Source organism: Rattus rattus, chromosome 3 (assembly GCF_011064425.1).
Source record: "Rattus rattus isolate New Zealand chromosome 3, Rrattus_CSIRO_v1, whole genome shotgun sequence".
In the NCBI taxonomy this organism is placed as follows: Eukaryota; Metazoa; Chordata; class Mammalia; order Rodentia; family Muridae; genus Rattus; species Rattus rattus.
Window position 1 is genome coordinate 36,849,734 of NC_046156.1, and position 25,300 is coordinate 36,875,033.

At 39.0% G+C, this 25,300-nt stretch overlaps 1 protein-coding gene across 1 annotated transcript in view; it reads left to right on the top strand.

Annotated features, from left to right (window-relative positions):
- Nucleotides 1-25,300, top strand: part of Usp53 (ubiquitin specific peptidase 53) — a 59,682-nt gene that overhangs the window by 13,537 nt on the left and 20,845 nt on the right. The window contains exons 2-14 of the mRNA XM_032897376.1: nt 1,270-1,910; nt 8,171-8,263; nt 9,306-9,440; nt 10,457-10,570; nt 10,650-10,732; nt 12,513-12,618; nt 13,716-13,862; nt 14,560-14,709; nt 16,463-16,625; nt 17,074-17,226; nt 18,124-18,267; nt 19,695-20,427; nt 22,408-22,484. Of these exons, the coding sequence (XP_032753267.1) occupies nt 1,767-1,910; nt 8,171-8,263; nt 9,306-9,440; nt 10,457-10,570; nt 10,650-10,732; nt 12,513-12,618; nt 13,716-13,862; nt 14,560-14,709; nt 16,463-16,625; nt 17,074-17,226; nt 18,124-18,267; nt 19,695-20,427; nt 22,408-22,484 (2,242 nt within the window). The 5' untranslated portion in view covers nt 1,270-1,766. The remainder of the gene's footprint in view (nt 1-1,269; nt 1,911-8,170; nt 8,264-9,305; nt 9,441-10,456; nt 10,571-10,649; nt 10,733-12,512; nt 12,619-13,715; nt 13,863-14,559; nt 14,710-16,462; nt 16,626-17,073; nt 17,227-18,123; nt 18,268-19,694; nt 20,428-22,407; nt 22,485-25,300) is intronic.

The following is a 25,300-nucleotide window of genomic DNA, read 5'->3' on the forward strand; positions in this document are numbered from 1 at the left end:
CTGGCCTGGAAACAAGGCCTGTTGACTGGTTCTGTAGAGACTGGTGGCTTTCTTCTTTCCAGATGTGCTTCCGGTGGGTATTTGATCAGTGGTGGTAAACTGACCTAATCTCTCTTCTCTTATGTGCTGTGAAGATGGAAAGCAATGCCTTTCACCTCAGTTTGCCAAGGATGCACTCTCTCCTGCCTGGCATCCCTTTGCATATGCTTTCTTCTTTAGCATTTCTCCTGCCACGCTGGGCTTCTTTGTGTTCCTCCATCATACCAGACCTGTCCCCTGTCCGGGCTCAGTATCTAAAGTCGCTGTCCCTGCTAATTGGGGTTCTTCCCCTCAGGTGGCATTATCTCTTTCAAATCTTGATGTAGATACAACCTTCCTACTGAGTCCTTTCTCAGCTGTCTTGCCCTCCTGCTTCCTTACCTTCCCCACGTTAATACTGAACAGGTAACTTCTGGTTGTTTATTCTGTTGTCCAAGGATGAAGCATTGTTTGAGCGTTCCTCACTGTGTTTGGCACAGAACGCGGCTCAGTGGGTATTTGTTAAATGAAAGAATGCAAGAAGGAAATTTAGTTGATTAAACAAACTGTTGATACTGAGTACTTGTTTTTTTTTTTTTTAAGATTTATTTTATTTATTCCATGTATGTAAGTACACTGTAGCTGTCTTCAGACACACCTGAAGGGGACATCGGATCCCATTACAGATGGTTGTGAGCCACCATGTAGTTGCTGGGATTTGAACTCAGGACCTCTGGAAGAGCAGTCAGTGCTCTTAACCACTGAGCCATCTCTCCAGCCCTGAGTACTTGTTTTTAATTGAGGAGTTGAACATTTAAAGTCCATTAAAACAGGAGCACACATTTGTGAAAAAAGTGGAATACCTCACTCAGGATTTTTATTTAGTCTAGTTCCTTTTAGGAATTTAAATAAAATCTAACTGTCTTGGAAAAAAATAGTCTGTTTATAGACCATACATTTATTTAATACAATAATTTGTTGTTGACAAATACAGATTACCACCTCAGATTTAATGTAATTTTTTCAGATAATATTTTTCTTATACCTTCCTCTGAACATGGCAGTGTGGGGTGGGTAGTGTTTAATGTGCTAACAACTTAAAAAAAACCTAAGTGAAGTGTTTTTATTTTTATATTTCAGAATGCTGTTCTAATTCTTTTGAAGATGAATTGTGATTTATTCAATGATTGTGTGAAATAATACGTGAGAAAGTCTTGATCAGCTTTTACTTAAATTTTTTTTTTTTTGTAGATTTGAGTCATGCTGATGAAGTATGGAGTCCTCTTTGCTAACTTCACCCAGATCAGAGAAAAGCTGCTTCACTAAAGACACATAAAGAAAACAATGACCAGAGGAGCCCTGCAGACGCCAACTGTGCAGCTTGTATCTTCTGTTCTCAGCCCAGCAGGACTAATGACTTACACGTTAAAGAAAATGATCTATTCGTCATATATTTTTAGCAGTTAATTTTTATCAGTGTGTCCAACTTATAAAATTTAAATGTTATCAAACCTGGAAGGCCTTGTTTAAAATAGGTTGCTTTTTAGCTTTCAGAAATTCACCATTTACTTTGTTTTTACATATGAAAGTCCTCAGAAATGTAGCCCATCAGGAACAATATGGACTTGGAAGCATACAGTCTTATTGTGGATTGCCGTGGAATTCAGTGGACAGCGCAACATCACCCATTTTCTTGTCCAGAATACCACATCAACACACTACTTTAATGCAAAAGAAGTCGCTTGAAAATGGCCTGGGTGAAATTCTTGCGGAAGCCTAGTGGTAACCTTGGCAAAGCCTATCCAGCTGGAAGCTTGCTGTCCCTGGCCCCTACTGTAGGCCTGTTAAATGAGCCTGGACAGAACAGCTGCTTTCTTAACAGTGCTGTACAGGTGAGACCATTAGAGCCTTGTTTCAGCCTTTACTGCACTTTAAGGGACTCTTATTTAATGATTCTTTTAACTCCTCATTGACTGGACTGACTTCTCTGTATGTGTAGGGTTGGTTGTATGAACCTCTTTATATGTGCATGAGCATATAGGTTTCTGTGTGTGTGATACATGAAGTCAAAGTTAGTACCAGGTGTCGTTCCTCACCTGCTTTCCACCTCGTTTTTGAGACATGGTCTCTCACTGAACATATAGCTCATCCATTCTGCTTGGCTGAATTGGCTGAGCTCCAGGGAAATGCCTGACTCTCCTCCTTCCCCACCACTGGGCTTACACACTTTACCATTGCTGGTTTCTACATGGTCCATCTGAATCAGGTCATCAGACATGCATGAGCAGTGTTTTACCAGCTAAGCCTTCTTACTCTTACTCTTGAATACGTTCATGTCACTTTTAACGGTGCAAAAGATATTCTTGCTAAACATTTTGGTTTTTATGATAATTAGAAGTGATATTTTCCCATAAAATGATACACTGCTCTGGTATAAAGAACATTTTTATTCAAAATGCTTAATAAATTAAGAATATTTTAAAGTAAACACTTTTTGCTTTAATTAGCTAACACATTCTTCTGCATGTTCTTTTAAAAAATAAGTCAGGTATAGAACCCAGTCTATGGGATAAAAACAAATGAGCTAGGTTGAAATAAGAGTGCAAATTTGGGGGGATACCCTCTAAGGTGAGGGGGAGGGCAGATGTGGGGAAAGAACTCTGGGAGGGGGATCAGGAAGAGGCTAACATTTGGGATATAAATAAAATAATTAATATAAAATGAATACAAATTTATTTTATTTCACCTCACAGTGACCCTTAAATTGTTTCTTGAATTATAATTTGAGTGTCACTGTTTTAGATTAGTTGAAGATTATTTCATCAATCTCACACCATTTTGAAATTATTTCAATAAATGTGTACATAAACATCCCTTTCTATTCTTAATAGTCTTCTGTGAAATATGCTTTGCTCTTTTAGCAGTTCTGTGTGTTTTCTTCTGAACACTAATGTTAGATAGAGCTGTATCATTTGTTTAATGATTCTCACATCTGTGATATGCCACGTGCCCCAGCATCTACACGCTTGTTCTCGGTTATTCTCCACCTGGACCAGACCTCCCCCTGAACGTTCTTTATCCCCCCAGAAAAGGGAGCCAGAAGCATTAGGAAAACACTGACTTAGTTCACTTTGGACCTTACAGAAGTGTTCCATCTAGCTCAGAGTCTACTGCTGTTAAGAGAAAAGACAGTCCTTAGAGAATGGCAATGGATGTCAGGAAACCCAAACACCAGATATTTGAAGTGCTTTGATTGGATTCAACTGTCAATTTAGGTCTTTTCCTGTTTCCTACTTTTACTTTTTTTTCCCTCTTTAGTTCCCACAGTTTGTGTGTGTGTGTGTGTGTGTGTGTGTGTGTGTGTGTGTGTGTGTGTGTGTGTGTGGTTTAGGGGGACAAAACATGTTATAACAACAAATCGCAAGTATGGAAATGTTCACAGTCAAGAAAGTAAAAATATTCCATATACATATATTCTAAAATACATATATTTTAAATGGACATGCCATAAAGACTTTTTCTACATAATACTTGTTTATGGTACGTCCCGCTACATTAAATAGTACCACCTTCAATGGTAACAACTTTTTCTTCTGTTTGAAGGACCTTTACCTTCTTTATAATCCTGGCCTGTTAGTAATATATTCTAGCTTTTGCATGTTTGAAAGAAAATCCATTTCACTCCTGTGTTTGAAAGATTAAAGAATTAAAGGTGGGTATGGAAGTGCATGCCTTTAATCCCAGTTCTTGGGAGGTTGAGGCAGGAGGATCAGAACTTCCAAGATCAGTCTTAGGCACATCCCAAATGGGGAAGATGACCTTCCAGGCCTCCTGATGGCTGTCCTTCCATTGTTTCTAATGAAACCATGATTCGTCTTCGCTTTTCTGTTTGCCATACATCCTTTCCTTTGGCCACTCTTAAGGTTTTTTCCTAAGTGTTGTTCATGGTTGGGTTTGTTGAGTCTCTTGAAGCTGTCAATTTGACATTTTTCCTTCCTTCATACTGGGCGTAGTGGTGCACATCTTTAATCCCAGTACTTGGGAGGCAAAGGCAGGCGGATCTCTGACTTCGAGGCCATCCTGGTCTACAAACTGCGTTCCAGGAGAGTCAGGGCAACACATAGAAATCCTGTTTGGGAAAACAAACAGCAAACATATATTTTTTTATCTTAGACATTCTGATTTTCATTAGTAAATATTTTCTATGTGTCTTCATGTGTTCAGTCTTAACCTCTTGTCTATGAATTGCCTGTGCTTATCTACTGATTTGCTCTTTATACAGAATTTGAGTGTTCTCTCCGCCACCAGCCCCTTTTTTTCTTTCGGTTTAATGGTCACTAATTTTTATTGGATGTCATAGAAATTTTACCTTGTGAGGTTATAGATATTTTCAGGATTCCTAAAGATAATCTTAAACTTTATTCTGGGCCAAGGTTAATTTAGTTGGAAACAGTCTGATTATTTTGATGTTTTGGTTTCTTGGGCAGGGATAGTTTTATTCATTCCTTTTTTTAAAGATTTATTTGTTTATTTTATATATATGACTACACTGTAGCTGTCTTCAGACACACCAGAAGAGGGCATCAGATCTCATCACAGATGGTTGTGAGCCACCATGTGGTTGCTGGAATTGAACTCAGGACCTCTGGAAGAGCAGCCAGTGCTCTTAACCACTCAGCTATCTCTCCAGCCCAGTTTTATTTATTCTTAAAGTTAATTTCTTTTCAGATACTTCTTTTCTTCAGCCAGTGCTCTATGAACCTAAGTTTTCCACCTAGACTATTGAGAATAGGTCTCATCCTGGTTCTCCCTGAGCTCTGAGCATGATTTCTTCTAGTTCATTTGAGTTCCTTTCCCTGGCCCACGATGAAGTCCTGCCTGTGCTTACTGGCACACATGGAGGGAGCCTGTGTGATCCCTGGTGGGACTCTACATGCTCTGCCCTACTTGCTCAAGAAGCCTCCAGGGTTCTGATGTTGCTACAGGCTGATTCGTAAAACCAATTCTCATCAGATTAAAAAACTGCTGTTCGAGTAGATTTCCTGTCAGAAAATGTCTTGTCAATAATCAGCTTCATGGTTATTTTAAAGCCTGCTCAGAAATAATTGAGGACTCCATCTTGTAAGGCCATACCAATTTCAGATGCAGCTATTGGAGAGGCATGAACCCAGTGAAAGGCAGAGAATGAGTTTATACACTGTCTCATTTCTTATCATTTCAGTGTTTTTTATAGTGTTTTAAAATGAGGAATATGATCAAGTTAATATTCCTTGGGGAGACATAATTATATGCACTAATTTGGGGGGGTACTTAAACTGTATATAAAAATGTAAAAAACTGCATATCTTTTAGGATTTATATTAAATAACTCCATGCAATAAATTAAAAAGAGTATATATTGCTAAAAACTAATTAGTTCAGCAATTAACTGAGACTTTTTTGTAACAGGTGCTAGAATATAACTTTATGAAATAGCATAAGGGTGGATTATAATTAGCATAATTTTATAGGATTTTTAAGGTTTTATGCTACCGAATTGAATAATGTACAGAAAATATTATTTTGAAATTTTCATATATGTATACAGTGTATTCTTATACCCATCCCCCACTACCTCCGTCCGGTTTGTCTGGGACTCCCCAGCTCATGTCCATTCCTGTTTTATGGCTTGGTGGTGGTTATCATCATCATCCTCCTCTTCCTTTCCTCCTTGAACCAAACAGTACTAATGTATGCACATGGACTGAAGCCCATGTCACAGTAGAGGCCACACCCCCACCCCCAAAGTGACTCAGCAGCCATTCATCGTCAGTAGCTCCTTTGCTGGGGGTTAGGGCTCCTATAGTACCTCCCATTCATGCTTGATTTTTTGCTGGCCTAATCTTGTACAGATTCTTTGCAGATAACCATAGGGACTGTGAGATGGCATTCGCAAGAACCATGTAGCATTCCGAAGTCTGCATTTCAGAGTTCTCTTTATCTGGCAGCTTAGTACTGGCTACTGTTTACACCTGGTCATTGGTCAGATGCTCTCTGCATTAACTGTTACCCACAACAAAAAGAAACTTCTCTGACCAGAGTTGAGAGCAACACAAATCCATTGGTATAGATATTAGAAGTTAACTTGACAAAGTAACGATTTGAGTTTTCCCTATCCCTAGATCCTAATATATCCCAAGTCATGGCTTTTTGACAAGTTTACAAAATCAGACATGAAATGAAGCAGACCTTGTATCCAATCAGAAAGCAGTTGATTGCTCCCATAGCTGTCACGCCACTGTGGCATAAGTACACTAAATGTGGCAGGAAGGTCAATATTGTAATTCACGGGGTCCTTTAAGACCACCGATGATGTCTTCCCTCCTCCATCAGCCTGCATAGCACCTTCCAGCACTGTGAACACTAGCCAGTGGCAGAGGGTTTCCTAGCCCGTCAGCTTGATTTCTCTGTGTCCTGCAGTGGAAGTGAGTGTAGGATCTTATCTAGTTATGGTGGGCAACCAAATGCAGTGGTGGTAGCCCATGTGTTTTGAGGCGCCTCTAGGGAGGCACGTGGTAGGGAGATATCCATCCATGCCTGGCACTGAGATTGCCACTGAGGAAACTCTTCCGGCCCACCCATGGAGAGCACTTCTGTTCAATCTCCTTTTAAAAATAAATTTAAAAATTGAAAGACATTACCGACTTTATCAACAGATTCTTGAGGGTTTGCTGTTTTCTAAATGATTTAAATTTTCAGGTGCCAAGGAAGTATGCACTTAAAATACCATGTTTGGCATGTTGGGTGCTGGTACATTGTTTGAGTTAGAAGCAGTGTTCTATTTAATAGCCGACATTTGCTGAGTAGTTACAGTATATTAGATCCTTGCCTGCTTATTGTGGATGCCATTTTGATTAACCTTTGCAACTCCTGGTGATGGATGCTACTTTGGCTGTCAGTTCAAGAACTGCTCAACAGACAAGCCAGAACCCAAGCCATCTGTCTTCAAAGCTGTGTTGTTAGACATTTTCCTATCATTAATCTTCATTGTCTTTGTTGAGTCCTTTGAAATAAATTTCAATCTTGTATTTTTATGATATGCTGTGACAATATATAAGAAGTTAAGTGTTACCAAGTACTTTATAAAACATTTTGTTTTTAACATCTTATTTTTAGATGAGAGAATTTAGATATTTTAAGTGGGTTCTTCTAAGTTATATTATTTGAAGAAATTACTAAAAAGATACAGGGGATCTTTTATTAAAATGTTTTTCAAGATTTATTTATTAGATATGAATACACTGTCGCTGTCTTCAGACATACTGAAAGAGGGCATCAGATCTCATTACATATGGTTGTGAGCCACCATGTGGTTGCTGGGATTTGAACTCAGGACCTCTGGAAGAGTAGTCAGTGCTCTTAACCACTGAGCCATCTCTCCAGCCCAGATACAGGGAATTTTGGTAAACTTGCTTATACACTATTTATGTGTCAGGCCCTGCAGTACACACTTTGCCTTTTGTATCTTCCCCAAAACTGTGGGAAATGTAAATATTATTCCACTGTGTAGAATAAAATGGGTTTTAGGTACTGGACTAATTTATTTCAACTGTTAAAGTTTTTTGAAGTTTGACTTTGTCTCTTTATAGCAAATGTCTAAGGAGTAATTGCAGCAGATACATTCAGGTCGTTGCTTGGCCATCATCATGCTGTTCTATTATCACAGAGTCTTGGTTTAGTGTGCCTGATCACACACATGCTGGTCACACGTCCTTGCTAAGACACACTGACTACTATTTAGTACATCCTAGCTTTAAAGTCTAATTGTATTTCCTTCCTAGGTTTCCGGTATTTCCAAGTATTCTTTTCCTCTTTCATGTCTCTGCCAAATACTCCATGTAGTAGCCCATATTTCCTGTCTGTGTGCAAATACTTAACTGAAAGCTTCGAGGGTTTTTTTGTGCTCTATTCCCATCGTGGCTTTTCATGTGAATCAATAGGAATTTCCTCTATGCAGTGTTGTGCTTCCTGTTTCTAGTGATTATGTACAGGAGGTGAGAGAGGTTACTTACTATCTTACTGCTCTTAAAATGTCCAAATATGCTTTTTTGTCAGAGTGTGAACAATCTCAATACTGCTTTTCTTTCAAATGGTTTTTTTTTTCTTTTTTTAGGTTTTATGGCAATTAGATATATTCCGAAGAAGCTTGAGAGTTCTGACTGGACATATATGTCAGGGAGATGCCTGTATATTTTGTGCACTGAAGGTAACTGTTTAGTAATTACTATTGTTTCTCCAAAACTCCTAAAAGTAGGAGTTTTTAATCTCCTATTTTTATGTTAGGTAATTAAAATTTATTTTTTAAGTACTTTTTTTATATTCTGTTGAGAATATTCTTCATTGTTTTGTAATTATTATTTATTTTAGTGACTGTGTTCTTAGCTACTACTGAGTTCTAGGTCCTGCTCTCATTATTGGGTTAATGCTGTAAGCATAATTTGTAACAATCTCTGTTCTTCCTACCACTGGGATGTGGAAGCAAGTAAATTTCAAGTTCAAGACTGCCCTGAGCTACACAGTGAGATTCTGTTAACATAAACAACAACAAAACCCTGTTCTCCTGGAGCTTAGGTCCTTTTGTAGCATAGGAGGCAATGTGTAAGCTGCATGTAGAGTATGTTAGGTGCTAAAAATAATGTGAATGGCCAAGGAGGAAATATTAGCCAGGGAAAACTAGGAAGTATTAAGGAGCGAGAAAAACCTCACCAAAAGGTTGACAATTGACTCAAGACCTCAAAAAGGTGATTGAGTTTCACTAAACTGCCTTGTGGGAGAACCTTCCAGGTAGACAGAGAAACAACTTCAAAATGTTGTTTAATGAATACCAAAAAAGTCTGAGCACCAGAAGCATTGTGAACAAGAGAGTGGTAGAGCTGGGCCTCAGAGGTAAGGGGAGTTCTGTTGGCTTCAAAGTAGTTCTGTCCCAAAGGAGGGAAGGATGGCTTAGTGTTTGCTGTGCAAACATGAGGACTCAAATTTGTTCTGGGAATTAGAGGTGGGAAGGGTGTACTTGGCTATAGTGTGTTTCCCTCGGTCATTCTCCATGTTGTGTTTTGAGCAGGTCTCTAGCTGAATGTGGAACTCCATGAGGAGTCAGGCTAGCCAGCTTGTTAACTTGATACAGAATTTTAGGAGTAGGCTGTTCTTGATTCATTTCTGTGTATGGGTTTACTGTTTATGTTGTGAAATTATTTACGTGTCTGTAAAGTTGTTTGCTTTCGACCTACTGATATATTTTTGATTTCTAGACAATATTTGCACAATTTCAACACAGTCGAGAAAAAGCACTTCCCTCAGATAACATAAGGCATGCTCTTGCAGAGAGCTTCAAAGATGAGCAGAGATTTCAGCTTGGCCTCATGGATGATGCTGCCGAGTGCTTTGTAAGTATCCCTGACAAACCTTAAGAACTTAGAAGAATAGTTTCAATTCCTTGTGTGATACAATTTGAAAACAAATAAAAATATAAATGAAAAATGTCAGAATGGGTCAGTGTCTCTCTATATTTTATTCATCCTTCAAAACCAGTTTGTGTTGCCCAAAGTATTTGGGATGTGTTGTTCCACTGGAGAGTAGATTACTTACCAGAAGCTACACTTTTGGAGGAAACTGTCTCTTCCTCTCCCAGCAGCTGACTGTTGCCAAATCTGTATGGCTAAGGGTGGAATTTTATGCACATCTCCCCTTTCTGTGCTGAGATTTGATCTAGCTTCAGTTTGCACAGGATTTGAGTATGCTATCAAAACCTCTGAGTTCATATGTGCAACTCTTCTGCTGTGTCTAAAAGGCAATGATTTCTTGTAGTTATCCACTATTTGTGGGTCTTAACAGTCTTGACACCCTATCAGTGATCCATGAGTCTTAGATGTGGGCATGTGATATCTATATATGGAGTGTGTGTGTGTGTGTGTGTCTCTCTCTCTGTGTGTGTGTGTGTGTGTGTGTGTGTGTGTGTGTGTGTGTGTGTGACACACACACACATTCATTAGCTTAATTGGTAAGCTCCAGGCCAATGAGAGACATTGTCTGAAATGATGTTGCCAGTGTTCCTAAGTTTGACACTTTTTTTCTTTACTTAATATGAGAATGCTGGGAATGTAAGAAATTCAGTTTCTGATACTGAATTCTATATATCATCCATTGTAATTGGTATTGAAAATAATGCTTTAAAGTTTGTTCATTGATTTTTTTTTTAAAGCTAGCATTGCAAAAGGTAAATTCTTGAACATTTGCAATGATTAGAAAGGAAAATTGAAAAACTAGCAGTTATGACATTTCTGTATTTATACTTTGGAAAATGTTCAGTTAAAAATACTTACATATTAAGGTGTTCTCTGCAATATCAGAAACTTATTTCACTTGTGGTTTTTTTTTTCTTTTTTTTAATTTTTTTGATTAGGAAAATATACTGGCAAGAATTCATTTTCACCTGGTGCCAAACAGGGATGCAGACATGTGCACCTCTAAATCGTGTGTGACTCATCAGAAGTTTGCCATGACTCTGTATGAACAGGTGAAATGCCGTCGTTATTTGTTTAGATGCTAGACCTCTGTCTCGCGATGAGAGATTAAGCGTATGTCTTTAACTGCAGTGTGTGTGCCGCAGCTGTGGAGCGTCCTCAGACCCTCTGCCCTTCACGGAATTCGTGCGGTACATTTCTACAACAGCCCTGTGGTAAGACCTCTCCAAGAACATTTAACAAAGAAGCCAGGAGCACATCTAAACACGTTGAGCATTTGTTCTGTAAAATTGTAGCATAGGATGGAGTTTCCTTTCTGACACTATTGAACGTGCTTTAATAAGAGAGCCCAGGAGTTAGCTTTCTCAGCTAAAGGCTTAGAATTTAGCTTAATATAGGTTACCTGGAGTGCTTGACTAATGTTTCAAATTTAGGTTTGGAATACTTGCATATATGTAATGTAGCATGTTTTTTGTGGAACCTAAGACTAATATGGAATTTATTTGTTTATATAGCATGCATATAATCTGACACTAATTTGATGGCATATATGTAGTGAGCATGCACTTAGGTGGAGCCATCACATAAACTTAGGGTTAGAGTTTACCATCCGTAACATGATATGATATGATAATCCTCAAATTTCAGAGTTTAGATCATTTCAGACTAAATGCATTATATAATGAAATGTACAGGATTTATATCTTATATTTATAGCAGACCTTTGGAACTGGGAAAATGACTTAAAATGAGAAACTCATTGGTAAATGAACTGTGCAAGATGTCGTCATCTTTACTATGATGCTCCCTTTGTATTGGCCTTTTTCTACCATTGTCTCCTTTATAGTGATAAAAGCTAGGGTAAGGTGAGAAGAAAGAGAAACATGCATATAACCTTAGTTCATTGTATGTGAGACCTCAACAGTCACCTTAAAAGTTTGGCATGCTTACTTACTGCCTGCCTGTCTGCTGGCTACTTCCCTCTCCCTCTCTGTGAAACAGCTGGATAAGAGGCAAACTCTGTCGTAGATCTTATGCTACATTTGTTAATCAAAGTTACTTCAAGTCCTTTATCAATTTTATGAGCTTAATTTGGTAAATCTCTACCTCCTAGGTGGATGGATTAAGATGGAAACCCAAATCTGATTACAGAATTTGTCATTACTTGGATACTATCAGTTTGTAAAATTATCATGTGTTCTTTGAATGTTTATCAGACTGAGTGCTTTCTAGTGTACTTGTACAGTATGTTAGAGGATCTAGAGTAGAAAGTAGTGATGGTGTGTGACCTGTAACAGTTTCCTTTGAAAATGCTTACACAGGTGTTTTAATTGCATGCTATTTTACAATGTGAGGGGTAGTCCCCAGTAATGTAGGAAAATGTCTGTCCCAGCTCAGAAAAGCCATTAGTATCCAAAACAAGCAAAAGGCACTTTAGGCAACTTTGCTGGTGGAGTCCGCCATCTCCTAGCTGAAACGCTTACCTCCACCTCTGGCAACTTTAGGCCAAAGAAAGATACTTTTCTACAATTTGTGTTTGTTCAAGTAGAATTTAAATTCAAACTTCTTGTCAATTAATAGAATAAATATTAGAATTACTTCCACATAGAACCTTTACCCTCATCCAGGAAGTACTAAACAAAAGTATAGCTGACAAGGTGACACTTATCTGTAATCCTAAGGGTTTGGGGCCTGGGCGGGAGAATTTCAATAAGTTTAGGCCATTGTGAGCTTAAATAGAAGGATGATATCTCAAAAAGTAAATAAATAAGTAAATAGAAAGGGTACTCGAATATGGTGCTATATTTGTCTTAATTCTTCATATATCTCCCATATTTAGTAATTTTTCACTATATGGTTACGTTTTCAGATAGAAAAGTAATGCACACCTATGAGTATATATTAATGCTCAGCTTTTCAAATGAAATTGATACACCTGTTGTAAGTTCATAGGCTAGGCTAGATTAAAATTCCTACTGTTTTTGGTTTTTTTAGCAATGAAGTTGAAAGAATGATGGAAAGGCATGAACGATTTAAACCAGAGATGTTCGCAGACTTGCTGCAAGCTGCAAATACAGCAGATGACTACCGGAAGTGCCCTGTGAGTGTAGTCGGAGAGCATTAGTGTGCTTCTGTGTTGATAAACTTGACACTCGGCATTCAGAATGATCATGTAAATACTAATTGGACATGTATAAAATGTATCGTTATTTAATGATATTGGAGATGACTTTACATCACATAAGCTATTTATCTTAGTGCTGTTATTGTGAAAATTCTTTAACTTATGCTCACACCTGTAGTCCTCGCTACTTGGGAGATTAGGGCAAGATCATTTGAGGCCACAGATCTGTGACAAGCCTGGGCAACATAGAAGAACCACCATAAAGACAAAAACTTCTTAGCTTTGCAAAACTGTTCATTTTTTCAAAAATTGTTTTATATTTATGTATTTGTAAGTATACCCAAGTGTACATGGTGGCCACAGGTCAGAAGAGGGCATTCAGTCCTTGGGGACTGGAGTTACAGATAATTGTAAACCACCATGTGGGTGGGAAGAATTTAACCTGGGTCCTCTAAGAGCAGCAAGTGTTCTTAAACACTGAGCTAACTCTCCGGGCAACCCCACGCCCTTTTTCTATGAGACAGTCTTATTCCTGGGCAGCCTGAACTCACTAAGTAGACCAGGCTGGCTCAAACTCACAGAGATCTGCCCACCTCACTTTACTAAAAAATGTAAAGTATCATGTGTTGATTGAAGTCTTTCAGAGGTCTGAAATGTGTCCCATGACTGCAGAGGACTCATGTTACTCTCATTGTTGCTTTGAGTAAGTGTGACAAATGATTTTTTTTATTGTATAATATTATAAACGACTTCAGTGATTTTTTTTTTTTTTTTTAAACAGTCTAATACCATACAGCCTGCCAAACACCACAACCAGCTGTTAACAACCTTCTGGTTTTTTTGGTTTTTTTTTCTGCTTTTTGTTGTTGTGTTCAGGATGAGTATTTGTTTTAACACATCTAAAAGTAGCAAGTGAGTTAAAATTAAGGTCTTGCTTAATCAGTAAAGACAAACAGCTGATCATAAGCCAATAAACTGAAAAAACAAATTTCAGATACACTTTTTTAATTGTGTAAGGTATATATAGTAACTAATTATTTAAAAACTTGCCTTTTGTGTTTGTTCTGCTGTAGAGTAACTGTGGCCAAAAAATAAAAATCCGCCGTGTTTTAATGAATTGCCCAGAGATTGTTACAATTGGATTAGTCTGGGACTCTGAGCACTCTGACTTGACTGAAGATGTTGTTCGAAGTCTAGCCACGCATCTCTACCTTCCTGGGGTATCACAGTTGCTTTCATTCAAATGTTATATATCATGATGGTCTTAGTTTTATTCATCAACCTAAATCTTTTAAAGGAAATATTGATATCCAGATGTGCTTTGATGAAGATAATTTTGCCTAACCAGACTAAGTGGAATACCTTTCTCCATAGACTAGAAATGACTTTCAATCATAAACTAACCCATCTCATGCCCTCTCACCCTAGAGTGATGATTGGTGACAATGTTACTTACCATAAATACTAATCTAGAAAGGGTTTAAGGTTTAAAATCAATCTATGTATTGATCTCCCTGATACATGTGTGCTTTTTAAAATTGATCCTTTCTAAATTTACTTTGTTATTGTTACAATTAAAAATAATTATACTTTAAGTGATATTTTAATGTTTCTTCAAATGTGTTATCTAATCAAGAATATGTAATTCATCTTACATTTGAAGTATAAGTAAAGTGTCAATTTTATGTTGCTAGAGAAACTTACTACACTAATGCACGGTGAATCCAATTTGTAGAGCTTAGAGGTTCTGTGGACTAAAAGTGCTCTGTGACAGTTCTATATCAGTGGCACCTTCAGTAATAATGTTGGATCAAAGCCAGTCTGTAGGTGAAATATTTTCATATAATTTAGATGCATGATTTGTAGTTTCTTCTTTTAAAGAGACAATAGTAAATATACATTAATATTTTTAAATAGCTTTTTTACAGGGTTACTGATGAAAATGCCGTAGACAGTGAACTGCACCTTGTTGGTATGATCTGTTACACCAGCCGACACTACTGTGCCTTCGCGTTTCATACCAAGAGCTCCAAGTGGGTGTTTTTTGATGATGCACTTGTGAAGGAGGTAAGACCTGTGCTGACTGCAGTAATCATTGGGACTTCCACACGACAGACATACATAACAATATATACGGTACTGGCATAATTGTTAGAGTAATGGATTAAAGGATAAGCTACCTATTGCAATTTTTTAAATTTTAGTTTATTTTAAAACTTAAGTTTTAATCTAGTCCAGTTTTAGAGTAATGAGTTTGGGGATAGGGATAGAATGAGGCACTGTTTTTCCAGTTTTGTGTATACAATAAGGAATTGGGTACATGTTCTTTTGATAAATTATTTGTTTGCTTTTTGAAACAGTGTCTCACATTATAAACCATTCTAACCTAGAATTAATATGTAGCCTAAAATAGCCTTAAACTCACAGCAGTCCTCCTATCTCAGCATCTTATGTGTGGAATTGTAGGTGTAACACATTGTACCTGGCTTGTTAAAAATTATCTGTTATTTGTTTGGTATGTATGCTGTAGTGTGCCTATGCGTGTGTGTGTGTGTGTGTGTGTGTGTGTGTGTGTGTGTGTGTGTGTGTGCGCACCCTGAAGGGGAAGTCAGGACAGTGTACATGAACTGGTGCTCTCCTCCCACCATGAAGGTGTCCTGACGAGAACTGGGCTGTCAGCTTGTCACGGGTGCTTTTGCCCAGCAGTTCACCGCTGACTCGGTGCTTGCCTTTGAATAAACTGTGGCTGGACTCTGGAATTCTTCCTTACCTAGTAGATGCCCAAGGTTTTAAAAAAGAGTTCTAAAACAGATTTAGACCTGAGAAAGTTGAAAGTGATTGATCTTGTGAGCACTTCTCAAAGTTCACCAGCTTTGGAAATTTTATTAATAAACTGTTAAACTGGTTTTAAAATCAGAAATCCATAGGTTTTACAAGCACGTGGTATGGAACTTTATGTACTTTCTTCATAACACATAACAAAGGCCATTTGTCAACTCTGATTGTTTTCATAGACATTTCTTAGATAGCATTCACTGAACATCTTTTAGGCCATAAAAAATGAATACTGATAAATTGGGGTCATCAAAATTTAATAAAACTTTTGCCCTTTAGTAAGACATTCTTAGAATAACAAGACAAGCTGGGGGCTGGAGGAGAGTGTCTGTCTGACATGTGTAACAGAGCCAGCGTCCAGGGTGCGTGTCTGTGGCTGACTTGTTTCTAGTATAGGGGATTGACGCTTACAGCGCTCTGTATCCTGAGCAAATGGTCTCTGCCACTGAACTTTAGCCCCAGCTCTGTACTCAAAATATTAAAATATAAAATTTTACAGCTCTACAATAACAAGATGGCCAGTTTTTCTTTAACAAATGAATAAGACTTTGCCAAAGTATACAAATGTTTTCTGTTACATTCTATATATCCTCAGCTATTGAGAAATACACACACAGTTCATGGCAGGATCCCAATACTTACTCAGTATATTGACTAAACTCAAAAAGAATTACTAAGACCATAATTAGCATGGATAATGAAACTGAGGAATAGAGCAGTCACTTGAGAAAACAGCCTGTAAGTGTTTGTTTTTAATTTGAGAGAGAGAGTGAGAGAGAGAGAGAGAGAGAGAGAGAGAGTGTGTGTGTGTGTGTGTGTGTGTGTGCGTGCACATGTGCACGCGTGCACGCGCACAAGGAGGGAAGGTTTTAGACCAAGGATTCTGTAATGTACTTTGAAATATAAATTAATTCAGTTTCTGCCTATTAATATTACAGACGTCAGGAATGGTTTATGTTTCTTTACTGTGATTTTGCTTTTAAAGATCGGAACCAGATGGAAAGATGTGGTCTCCAAGTGCATACGATGCCACTTACAGCCACTTTTGCTGTTTTATGCAAACCCAGATGGTACAGCAGTCTCTACTGAGGACGCACTCAAGCAGGTTGTCCACTGGTCACATTACAAATCTGTTGAAGAAAATATGGGTAATTCCTTTTAAAAAGTAATTTTTGGTATTTTTCATTTATTACAATTAGCTACTGAATGTAAGAGGAATGTGGAGAATATTTTAAAATTGAGTTTTAGCCAATTGAAATCCAGGATAATTTTACTATGTTTTGTTGATCTTTTCAAAGAAACCTTTCCCTCCCAGTAACCTCAGAAGGCTGTTAGGAATTCCCCAGTATGTGTCTCCCCAGAGCACAGAAGAAGCTATAGGGAACTCTTTCTGTCAGTGAATTCTGAGATGGTAAATGTTTAGTAACCAGAAAAGTCTGAAGCAGCAAAACACAGCGAATAAAGCCCTGAGTGACATCACCCCTAGGATATTAACTTATTTTGTCTGGGGTATTAAAAATGTCTGAACAATGACTTAAATATCTTTTCTTCTAATGAGAAAGAAAGAAATAATGTGTTTTTAACTGTCTTTTCAAGGATGTGAAAAGCCTATCATTTATAAACCAGATAATTTGAAGGAAAATGGATTTGGTGGTCAGATAAAACAGAAAGAAAATCACAAATATCAAGGTGATAACATTTCCTCCTTTAATCGGAGCCAAGTGCAGACAAGTGGAAGGAGAGCACCAGGTATGTTTTTACTCTGTCCGATGTGCAGGGTGTGTGAACAGCTGAGCAGTCTTTCTCAGTTCCTGGACCTGTAACTCCTGGTGAGAACTGAACAGAAAGGCTAAACTGCCTTGCTCTGCCCGTGAAGAGAGAGACAGGGCTAGGTAGATTTGTGTCTTTTTGTGAACGTATTTCTCAGTTAGGATTCCACTGACCTGTTTGAGATTGTCTGTGCAGTGGAACAAGACAGCATGAGTCCACACGAGTTTTGTAAACTTCGGCCAGCTTTTCATTATTCTAGGCTTTATATCTTACACGAGTTGGATATAGTTACGGTGCCCACCTGGGAGACCTCCATAAGTCAGAATACTTAGAGCACAGCAGTTCCCATCCTTTTTCTTACACATGCGTTAGGGACTGTAGAAAACATTTAAAGAAAGCGTAGGTCTCCAGTGTCAAGAAAAATCATGCTGAACATTAATTAAGCATAAAATGAGCTCATATGTTCTTTGTTTTTTGTCATTTGTCTGTGTGTGTCTTCTGTCTGCCTGTCTGTCTGCCTGTCTGTGTCTGTGTGAAGGTGAAAGGACAACTTGGGACTTGTTTTTTTCTTTCTATTATATGAGTTCAGGGAGTGGATTCAGGTCGGCAGCTTAGCAACAAGTGCCCTCCCCCTGAGCCATTTCAGTGGGCCGTGGCTGTTTATTTTTATTGGATTTTTTATTTATATTTCAAATGTTATCCCCTCTCCCGGTTTCCCCTCCGGAAACCCCCATCCCATCCCCCCCACCCCCCTGCTTCTATGGTCCATGGCTGTTTTAAGTCTAGATTTTTTTTTTTTAGTTCAAGGTTTATTTTTGTTGAACAACTTGAAAAATAATGTATATCATTATAAGAATGGTTTTTTTTCTTTTACAGTTAAGTTAAGCCATGATCAAAGAGAAAAGATAAAAGACATTTCCAGAGAATGTGCTCTGAAAGCCATGGAACAGAAAAATGCACTTTCTTCTCAACGGAAAGAGTTAGAAAAGGGACAGAGGAAAGACATAGGCCGGCACAGGGGTAAGTTATGCACTTAGAGCATTAACTGTAAACGAGCCCATGAAAATCCTATTTAAAAATGGAGTTTCCTGGTATACTGTGTATGTTTATATACTACATTTTAGATGTTTACATGTTTTCAGTATTTCTTGAATGCCTCTTTATTAAATATGAACGTGAAATTTTTTTCCAGCTCTTAATTGTAATTTTAAGATATAGCTCAGTTACTAGTTACTGTTCTGTTGGTGGGAAGAGGCACCATTACCAGGGCTACTCTTGTCTAATAAAGGAACAGGATTTGCTTGTAGTTTTAGCAGGAAGCGGCAGGCGTGGTGCTGGAGCAGTAGATGAGAGCTTTATGTCCTGATCCAGAGGCAGCAGCAAGACAGAAACTGAGCCTGGTGGGGACATCACAGTGACACATCTCCTCCAACAAGGACACACCTCCTAATCCTTCTCAGACTGTTCCACTAACTGGGGACCAAGCATTCAAACACATGAGCCTATGGGGGCTGTTCTCAGAAAACAGTCCCAACGTACTAGTGTTTATGTTTTCATTTCTATGGTATTTACAAATGTGACTCACTCATACAGTACCGTAAACTAAGAAGGAAGGCCAGGGGTAAGAGTTCTTGGTAGAACACCTGCCCACAAGCATGCTCAGGCTTTGTAGTTGATCCTCAGGGCTGAAAACAAAGAGGAGAGTTACAGAAGGTTTCCCACTGCCCATACTTGTTTGTTATTAATGTGGTAACTTTGAGTGCATTGTAAATGTAACCTTTTTGGATTTTATGGTGTTTTCATGGATATAACAGCTTTTCCACTGTGTTTTAAATGCTGAGCTCAGAGGTTTGCTACTGTGATGTCCTGTCATGTACACCCTTGTGTATATTTTTGGGTGTAGATATGACATGACATTGCTGAGGTGGACACTGCTTCAGGGTATATTTGTATCTGGTTTGGACAGATGCCCTCGGTTGTCTTCTGGAAGACTGACAGCACCTTGCAACCCAAGGGACAGTGTGTCTGGTTCTTGAACATAATTTGAAAACCTTCACCAACATGGGAAATATATTTATGATTTTTGTTAATTATACGTGAGCCAAATGCTTAATTCTTTTACCAAAAACAAACAAACCCTTTTATGATCTACTTTCTAGGTCTTTTTAAAGCCCAGTTAATTTTATAAATATTTCTCATTTGTAAATAAACGATAAGGCATTGTTTTTGTGTAGTTGGGTAGACTTTGATACAAGATCTTACTATGTAGCCCACGCCGGCTTCAGACTCATAATCTTCTTGCTTCACTGTTTTAGCATCCCAGGCACTGATAGAACAGGCGTGCACCACCACACCTAACTTCACACAATGCACTCTAATCCTAAATCAGTTTGTGATGTGTTTGGATTATTATTTCATGTGTCTTGTGTACTGTTATTTCTTTAAAGATGTGGTTGATGAAGACCTGTCATCTTTCAAGTCTGCTTCACCTCCTGCTTCAGATGGCTTCAGACAACAAGGGAACCCCCATCTGTACCACAGCCAAGGCAAAGGACCCTGTAAACATGACCGAGCTGCCTCTGAGAGCTCCTCCTCAGGAAAAGTGATGAGTTCAAGCAGATCCCAGAATCCTCTTGTTCCTGGAGAGAAGACAACGGGCAAAGCTAAGAGTGACAGTGGCACTGGTTATGATACAGACAGCAGCCAAGATTCAAGGGACAAAGGAGGCAGCTATGGTAGTAGAACTAAAAGCCGCCACCGAGGCTGGAAACCCATGAGAGAAACATTAAACGTCGATAGTGTTTTTAGTGAAAGTGAGAAAAGGCAGCATAGTCCAAGGCGGAAGTCAGATATTGGGAACAGACCTAAATGCAGCAAGGACCAGAGTTGTAATAACTGGCCAAAAGCAAACCCAAAGCGAAAAGGCTTAATGACCATATATGAAGATGAAATGAAACAAGAGGCAGGAAGCAGAAGTTCCCATGAACCTAATGGGAAAGGAGCAGAGAAAAACACAGGTGCTGCCGAGAGCAGAGGTCCTGGAAGCAGCTGGCAGATGCAGAGGACAGAGTCTGGGTATGAGAGCAGTGATCATGTCAGTAATGGATCTGCTAGCTTGGACTCTCCTGGTGTTGATGGAAGTGGGGCAGTCATGGATGTCGGTGGTGGTAAAGGCTTCAGGTAATACACAGTCAACAGTTTCTCCCTCACTGATCATATGTCTGTGTGTGGGGGGATATACCATGTTTGCGGGGGTGCCTGTGGAGGCCGGAGGAAGTCAGTGGGCCCCTTGGAGCTGTTTGTGACCTTCATATGGGTGCTGGGAACCGAATTCTGGTCCTCTGGAAGAGCAAGAAGTGCTTATAACTGCTGGGCCATCTCTCCAGACCCTTCTTATTCTTTTTAAAAATGTTTTTTTCTGCTTTGAAATTTTTTTATTACAGATTTTTATTTATTTTATGTATCTGAGTACACTGTCACTGTCTTCAGACACACCAGAAGAGGGCATCGGATCCCATTACAGATGGTTGTGAGCCACCATGTGGTTGCTGGGAATTGAACTCAGAACCTCTGGAAGTCAGTGCTCTTAACCACTGAGCCACCTCTCCAGCCCTGAACTTAGGCAAATGGCTTAGGCTTTCTTAAACAGCATTCATTTGCTCATGCTAGGTGAGCAGTCTACCTCCAAGCCTCATCCTCCGTGGTCACTGCCCATTTTTGCTAATTATTTGAAGTAATTTTATAGGTTTGGGTTCAATGAATTATTAGGAAAACATCATGAAATTAGAGTTACAGCTTATTTGAGATTTCATATTTTCAACTTAAATAGTTATTTCCTAACTCCAAAATAATGACTGTGGTTTTAGGAAACTTGAAAACCACAGAAGTACAGCCATTATTTTTATTATTATCAATTTGATTTTTAAAAATAAGTTTCTTTGTTTATTTTGTGTGTGGGTGTTTGGCTTGTGTCTCTGGCACCACATCTGCCCGTGGCCTTCTGGAGCCAGAAGAGGGATGGACCCTGTGAGTGACAGACAATTGTGAGCTGCCATGCGATTGCTCGAAATTGAACTCAAGTCCTCTGGAAGAACAATCAGTACTCTTCACCACTAAGTCATCTCTCCAGTCCTCTGCTATTAATTTTTTACAATAGGCTTTAAAGTGTTGACTTAAATTGGTATCTTCGTTTTAAGTTGATTGTTGAATTCTTCCATATATATATATATGTGTGTGTGTATATATATATATGCATATATATATATATGATATAAATTATCATCTCTGACACTTGTATCTCAAAACTGAGGTTATTTCTGTTATTACAAACCATTTCCATGGAAGGAAATATAAAAAATTCAATCAGACAAGTTTGTGATCAGTTAATTAATTCTGAATACACATTTTTATTACTGATGTTAGCAACAGTGCATTTGGATTTCTCTGTCATCTCTCAAGCATGCTTGTTCTTAGTCTAATAACCGAGTTCTTTTTTTTTTTTTTCTTCCGGAGCTGAGGACTGAACCCAGGGCCTTGCGCTTGTTAGGCAAGCGCTCTACCACTGAGCTAAATCCCCAACCCCAATAACCGATTTCTTAATACCACTCTTACGACTTTCTTCTGTTTTTAATTTCTCAAAAGCATACCCAATTTTACCTAGTGCTTGACAACATTGATTCATTTTAAAAAATCAGATTTAGAAGAATCAGCTGTTTATACTCTACTAAAATAATTGATTCCATAAAGAATTAAAGGAGATTTTTTTTCCTAGTGTTATAAATTTCATGATGCTTCTTGAAATGTACTAGTACACACAATAGAACAGGACTTTGTAAAGACATAAACTTGCATTTTAATTATTGGGCAAATTAATTTGACTTACAGCACAGTTTCCTGTCATAAGAAGAGTGTACCTCATTCAAGTGCTGTAGGCTAGGAGTGAAGGATACACAGCAGGCAGGCAGTGCTTCGGAGGCAAGGCAGGAGGATTGCGGATTGTAGGTCACCTTGAACTATAAACAAAGCCGAACAACAAACAAGTGTGTGCTCCGTCTTCACAGCTGGCATAAGAGCATTTTAACACGTGTGCTTCTTCTCCTTAGGGTGAGCTAACAGAACCCGCAGTAACCGAGCACGTGGTGTGTGTGTCTTATTTTTCAGTGAGCAGATTAAGATGAACAGCTCAAACATGGACAGTGTGGAGTGTGTATCTCATCAGAGCAACGACCTCCCAGAAGGTACAAACTGCACTCCAATATACTTTGATGGTTGCTGTGAAGAGTGAATTACAGTAATTTATTGTTTATGTATGGGCATATTTAAAATATTTATGATATAACTTCTGCTTGGTCAGTATTTTTATTGCTGTGATGAAACACCATGATCCAAGCAATTTGGGGAGAAAAATCACTGTTCATCATCAAAAGAAGTGAGGACAGGAATTCAAACAGGACAGGAACCTGGAGGCCTGAGCTGATGCAGAGGCCATGGAGGGTGCTGCTTGTTCCCTCCCTGTGGCTGCGCAGCCAGCTTTGTTATAGAACTCAGGCCCACCAGCCCTGGAATGGCACCACCCACAATGTGCTGGTCCAGCCCCATCAATCACTGATTAAGAAAGTGCTGTATCGGCCTGCCTACAGCCTGAGTTTTTGGAGGCCTCTTTCTTAATACACGCTCCCTCTTCTTAGACGACTTTAGCTTGGGCCAAGTTGACCTAAGCCTGTCCAGAACACCTTAGAAAACCCTACATGGCCAAAATAATTATTTTGTCAGGTGATTTGTGCCTGTAATTCCAGCACTGAGGAATTTAAGACACAAGAATGGTTATGTCAGAGGCCATTCAGTAGAGTAAGACAAAACAAATGGATATATGCAAATAATATTTTAAATAACTTTATAATATAATTCCTTAATTTTGCCTTTCATGGTGTCCCAAAGATTGTCCATGTGTATATATCTGAGTGATCCTATTCTCCTCTGCCTTTAAGTCCTGAAGTTCTGTCCTCCACATGATTCAGGGATTTTCACTGAACTTTATTTGACCAATTGTATTTTTCATTTCTATCATTCCAGTCTGTTTTTTCTTCAGTATTTCTGTTTCCTTATTGACTTCTATTTTCATATTCCAGATTGACTTTCTTGTTTTATTTATTTGTTCTTAAATATAAATGCATGTCCTCTTTGACTTGTTTTAACCATATTTTGAATTGTGTGTCAGGAATTTTATGTAGCGTGTGTCGCTGGTACTCTACTGTGGGATTGTGGCAGTTGGGATAAGATGAGGGCATGAGCAGTGGGGAGCCGGAGGGTCTGCCACAGTTACTCTGTCAATAAGGAAGGGCTGTAGGAGTCTCTACTGATGGACGCCCTGACCTTGCTGGGTGACCTAGGATGGAGACTGACGTCTCAGCACTCCCTAACCTCAGACGGCAAACCAGAGCTGAGGCCAGCGTAGAGATAGGCTCCCTACTGTAAATTGTGGATCAAAAGTGAGGCCAAGGTACCAGAGCATTCCCTTACCCCAAGTGGAAAACCAGAGCTGGGCTCTTTGCCATAAGGGATGTTCATGCTCCAAGGCTTGTAAAAGGTGGGATTAGCTAATTAGGTACTGAGAAAAAGGAAACATCATCAATCAGTGTATACTGGTTCAAGGTTACAGTATTAATTTTAGTGTTGCTGTGATATACCTGATAAGGCAACTTGAGTTACCTTGGCTTATAGTTTGAGATTATTAAACACCTTGTCACACTGTGTCCATCGTGTGCTGTGAGGATGGAGAGAGAATACACCTTGAAAGAGCAAAATCTTTTTACTATTCTTACCACATAAGCAGTTGCTGAGCCATCAGGACACTAGACAAGGACTTGGAAACTGGTTTCTTCTGACAGCCCCAACTGGGGCTGAAGCAGGGTTTATATGCAGAGAACCCACAGGCATCTGGGCTGTTACAGTTGTAATGTTTACCAATCAGAACTGGGAGATTAGGGACTTTCCCAAGTGTTTTTGTCCAGCCAATCAAATTATTGGTTCTTTCTGTTGTTAGGAACAGGTATTATGTTTTGGGGAACCATTGTTGCTTAGAGGGGGAGTTGGGCAGCTTAGGTAAAATGGAGTCTGAAGTAGAAATGTCAGTACTTAAGTCACATTGTTTGGCCTGTTCCCAGCAAGCTCAGCATGGCCAGGATGGCATGGCGGTGAGAGCTTCAGGGAGCCAAGTCACACCGCTTCTGCAGTTAGGAAGCAGGGAAGGGTGAGCGCTCCTACTCAGTCCAGGGAATGGTGCTGCCTCAGTTCTTCAAGGTTCATGCTCGTGTCTAGAGATGTATTTCCTCAGTGGTTCTTGACTCTGTCAGTTTGACAGCATTAACTCACACTTTCAAGTGGTACTATCTCAAGACTTCAGTGTCCTGTCACAGTTTATACCTTACTCATACATGTATCCCGAGAGTCAGCATGGAGTGTTTTCCCAGGTCTGTCAGTGTCTCACAGATGTGGTGGGCGTAGCTGTAGGAATGAAAAGAGCTTACAACACAGAATCATCTCTGGGCTCTTCAAATCTTACACTAGAAGTGGCGCTTGGACCTCTACACACAGCCATTGTCCATGGCAACACTTCAGGCAGTCCTAATTTTAAGAATGGGAACATGAGTTTTATAAATGCTGGAACTGGGGTTGGGGATTTAGCTCAGTGGTAGAGCGCTTGCCTAGGAAGCGCAAGGCCCTGGGTTCGGTCCCCAGCTCCGAAAAAAAGAACCAAAAAAATAAAATAAAATAAAATAAAATAAAAAATAAATGCTGGAACTGAGTTAAGTATCTGTACAAACTGCAGAGATGCGGGGACAATGGGAGAGTGTCGTTTTCCAGATGCCTGTGTAATAGCTACAATGATACCATAGGCGTTAAGAAAGAGTAACAAGGGTCATCAGAAAAACTTCAGTTTGGAAATAATATGCAATGGTCTGGCATTATTACAGGTGATATGCTAAGAATATACAGTAGTTTATAAGCCAAGCAAGCATGAGCATTTGTGGGAAGAAAAGGGGGTTGTGTTGAA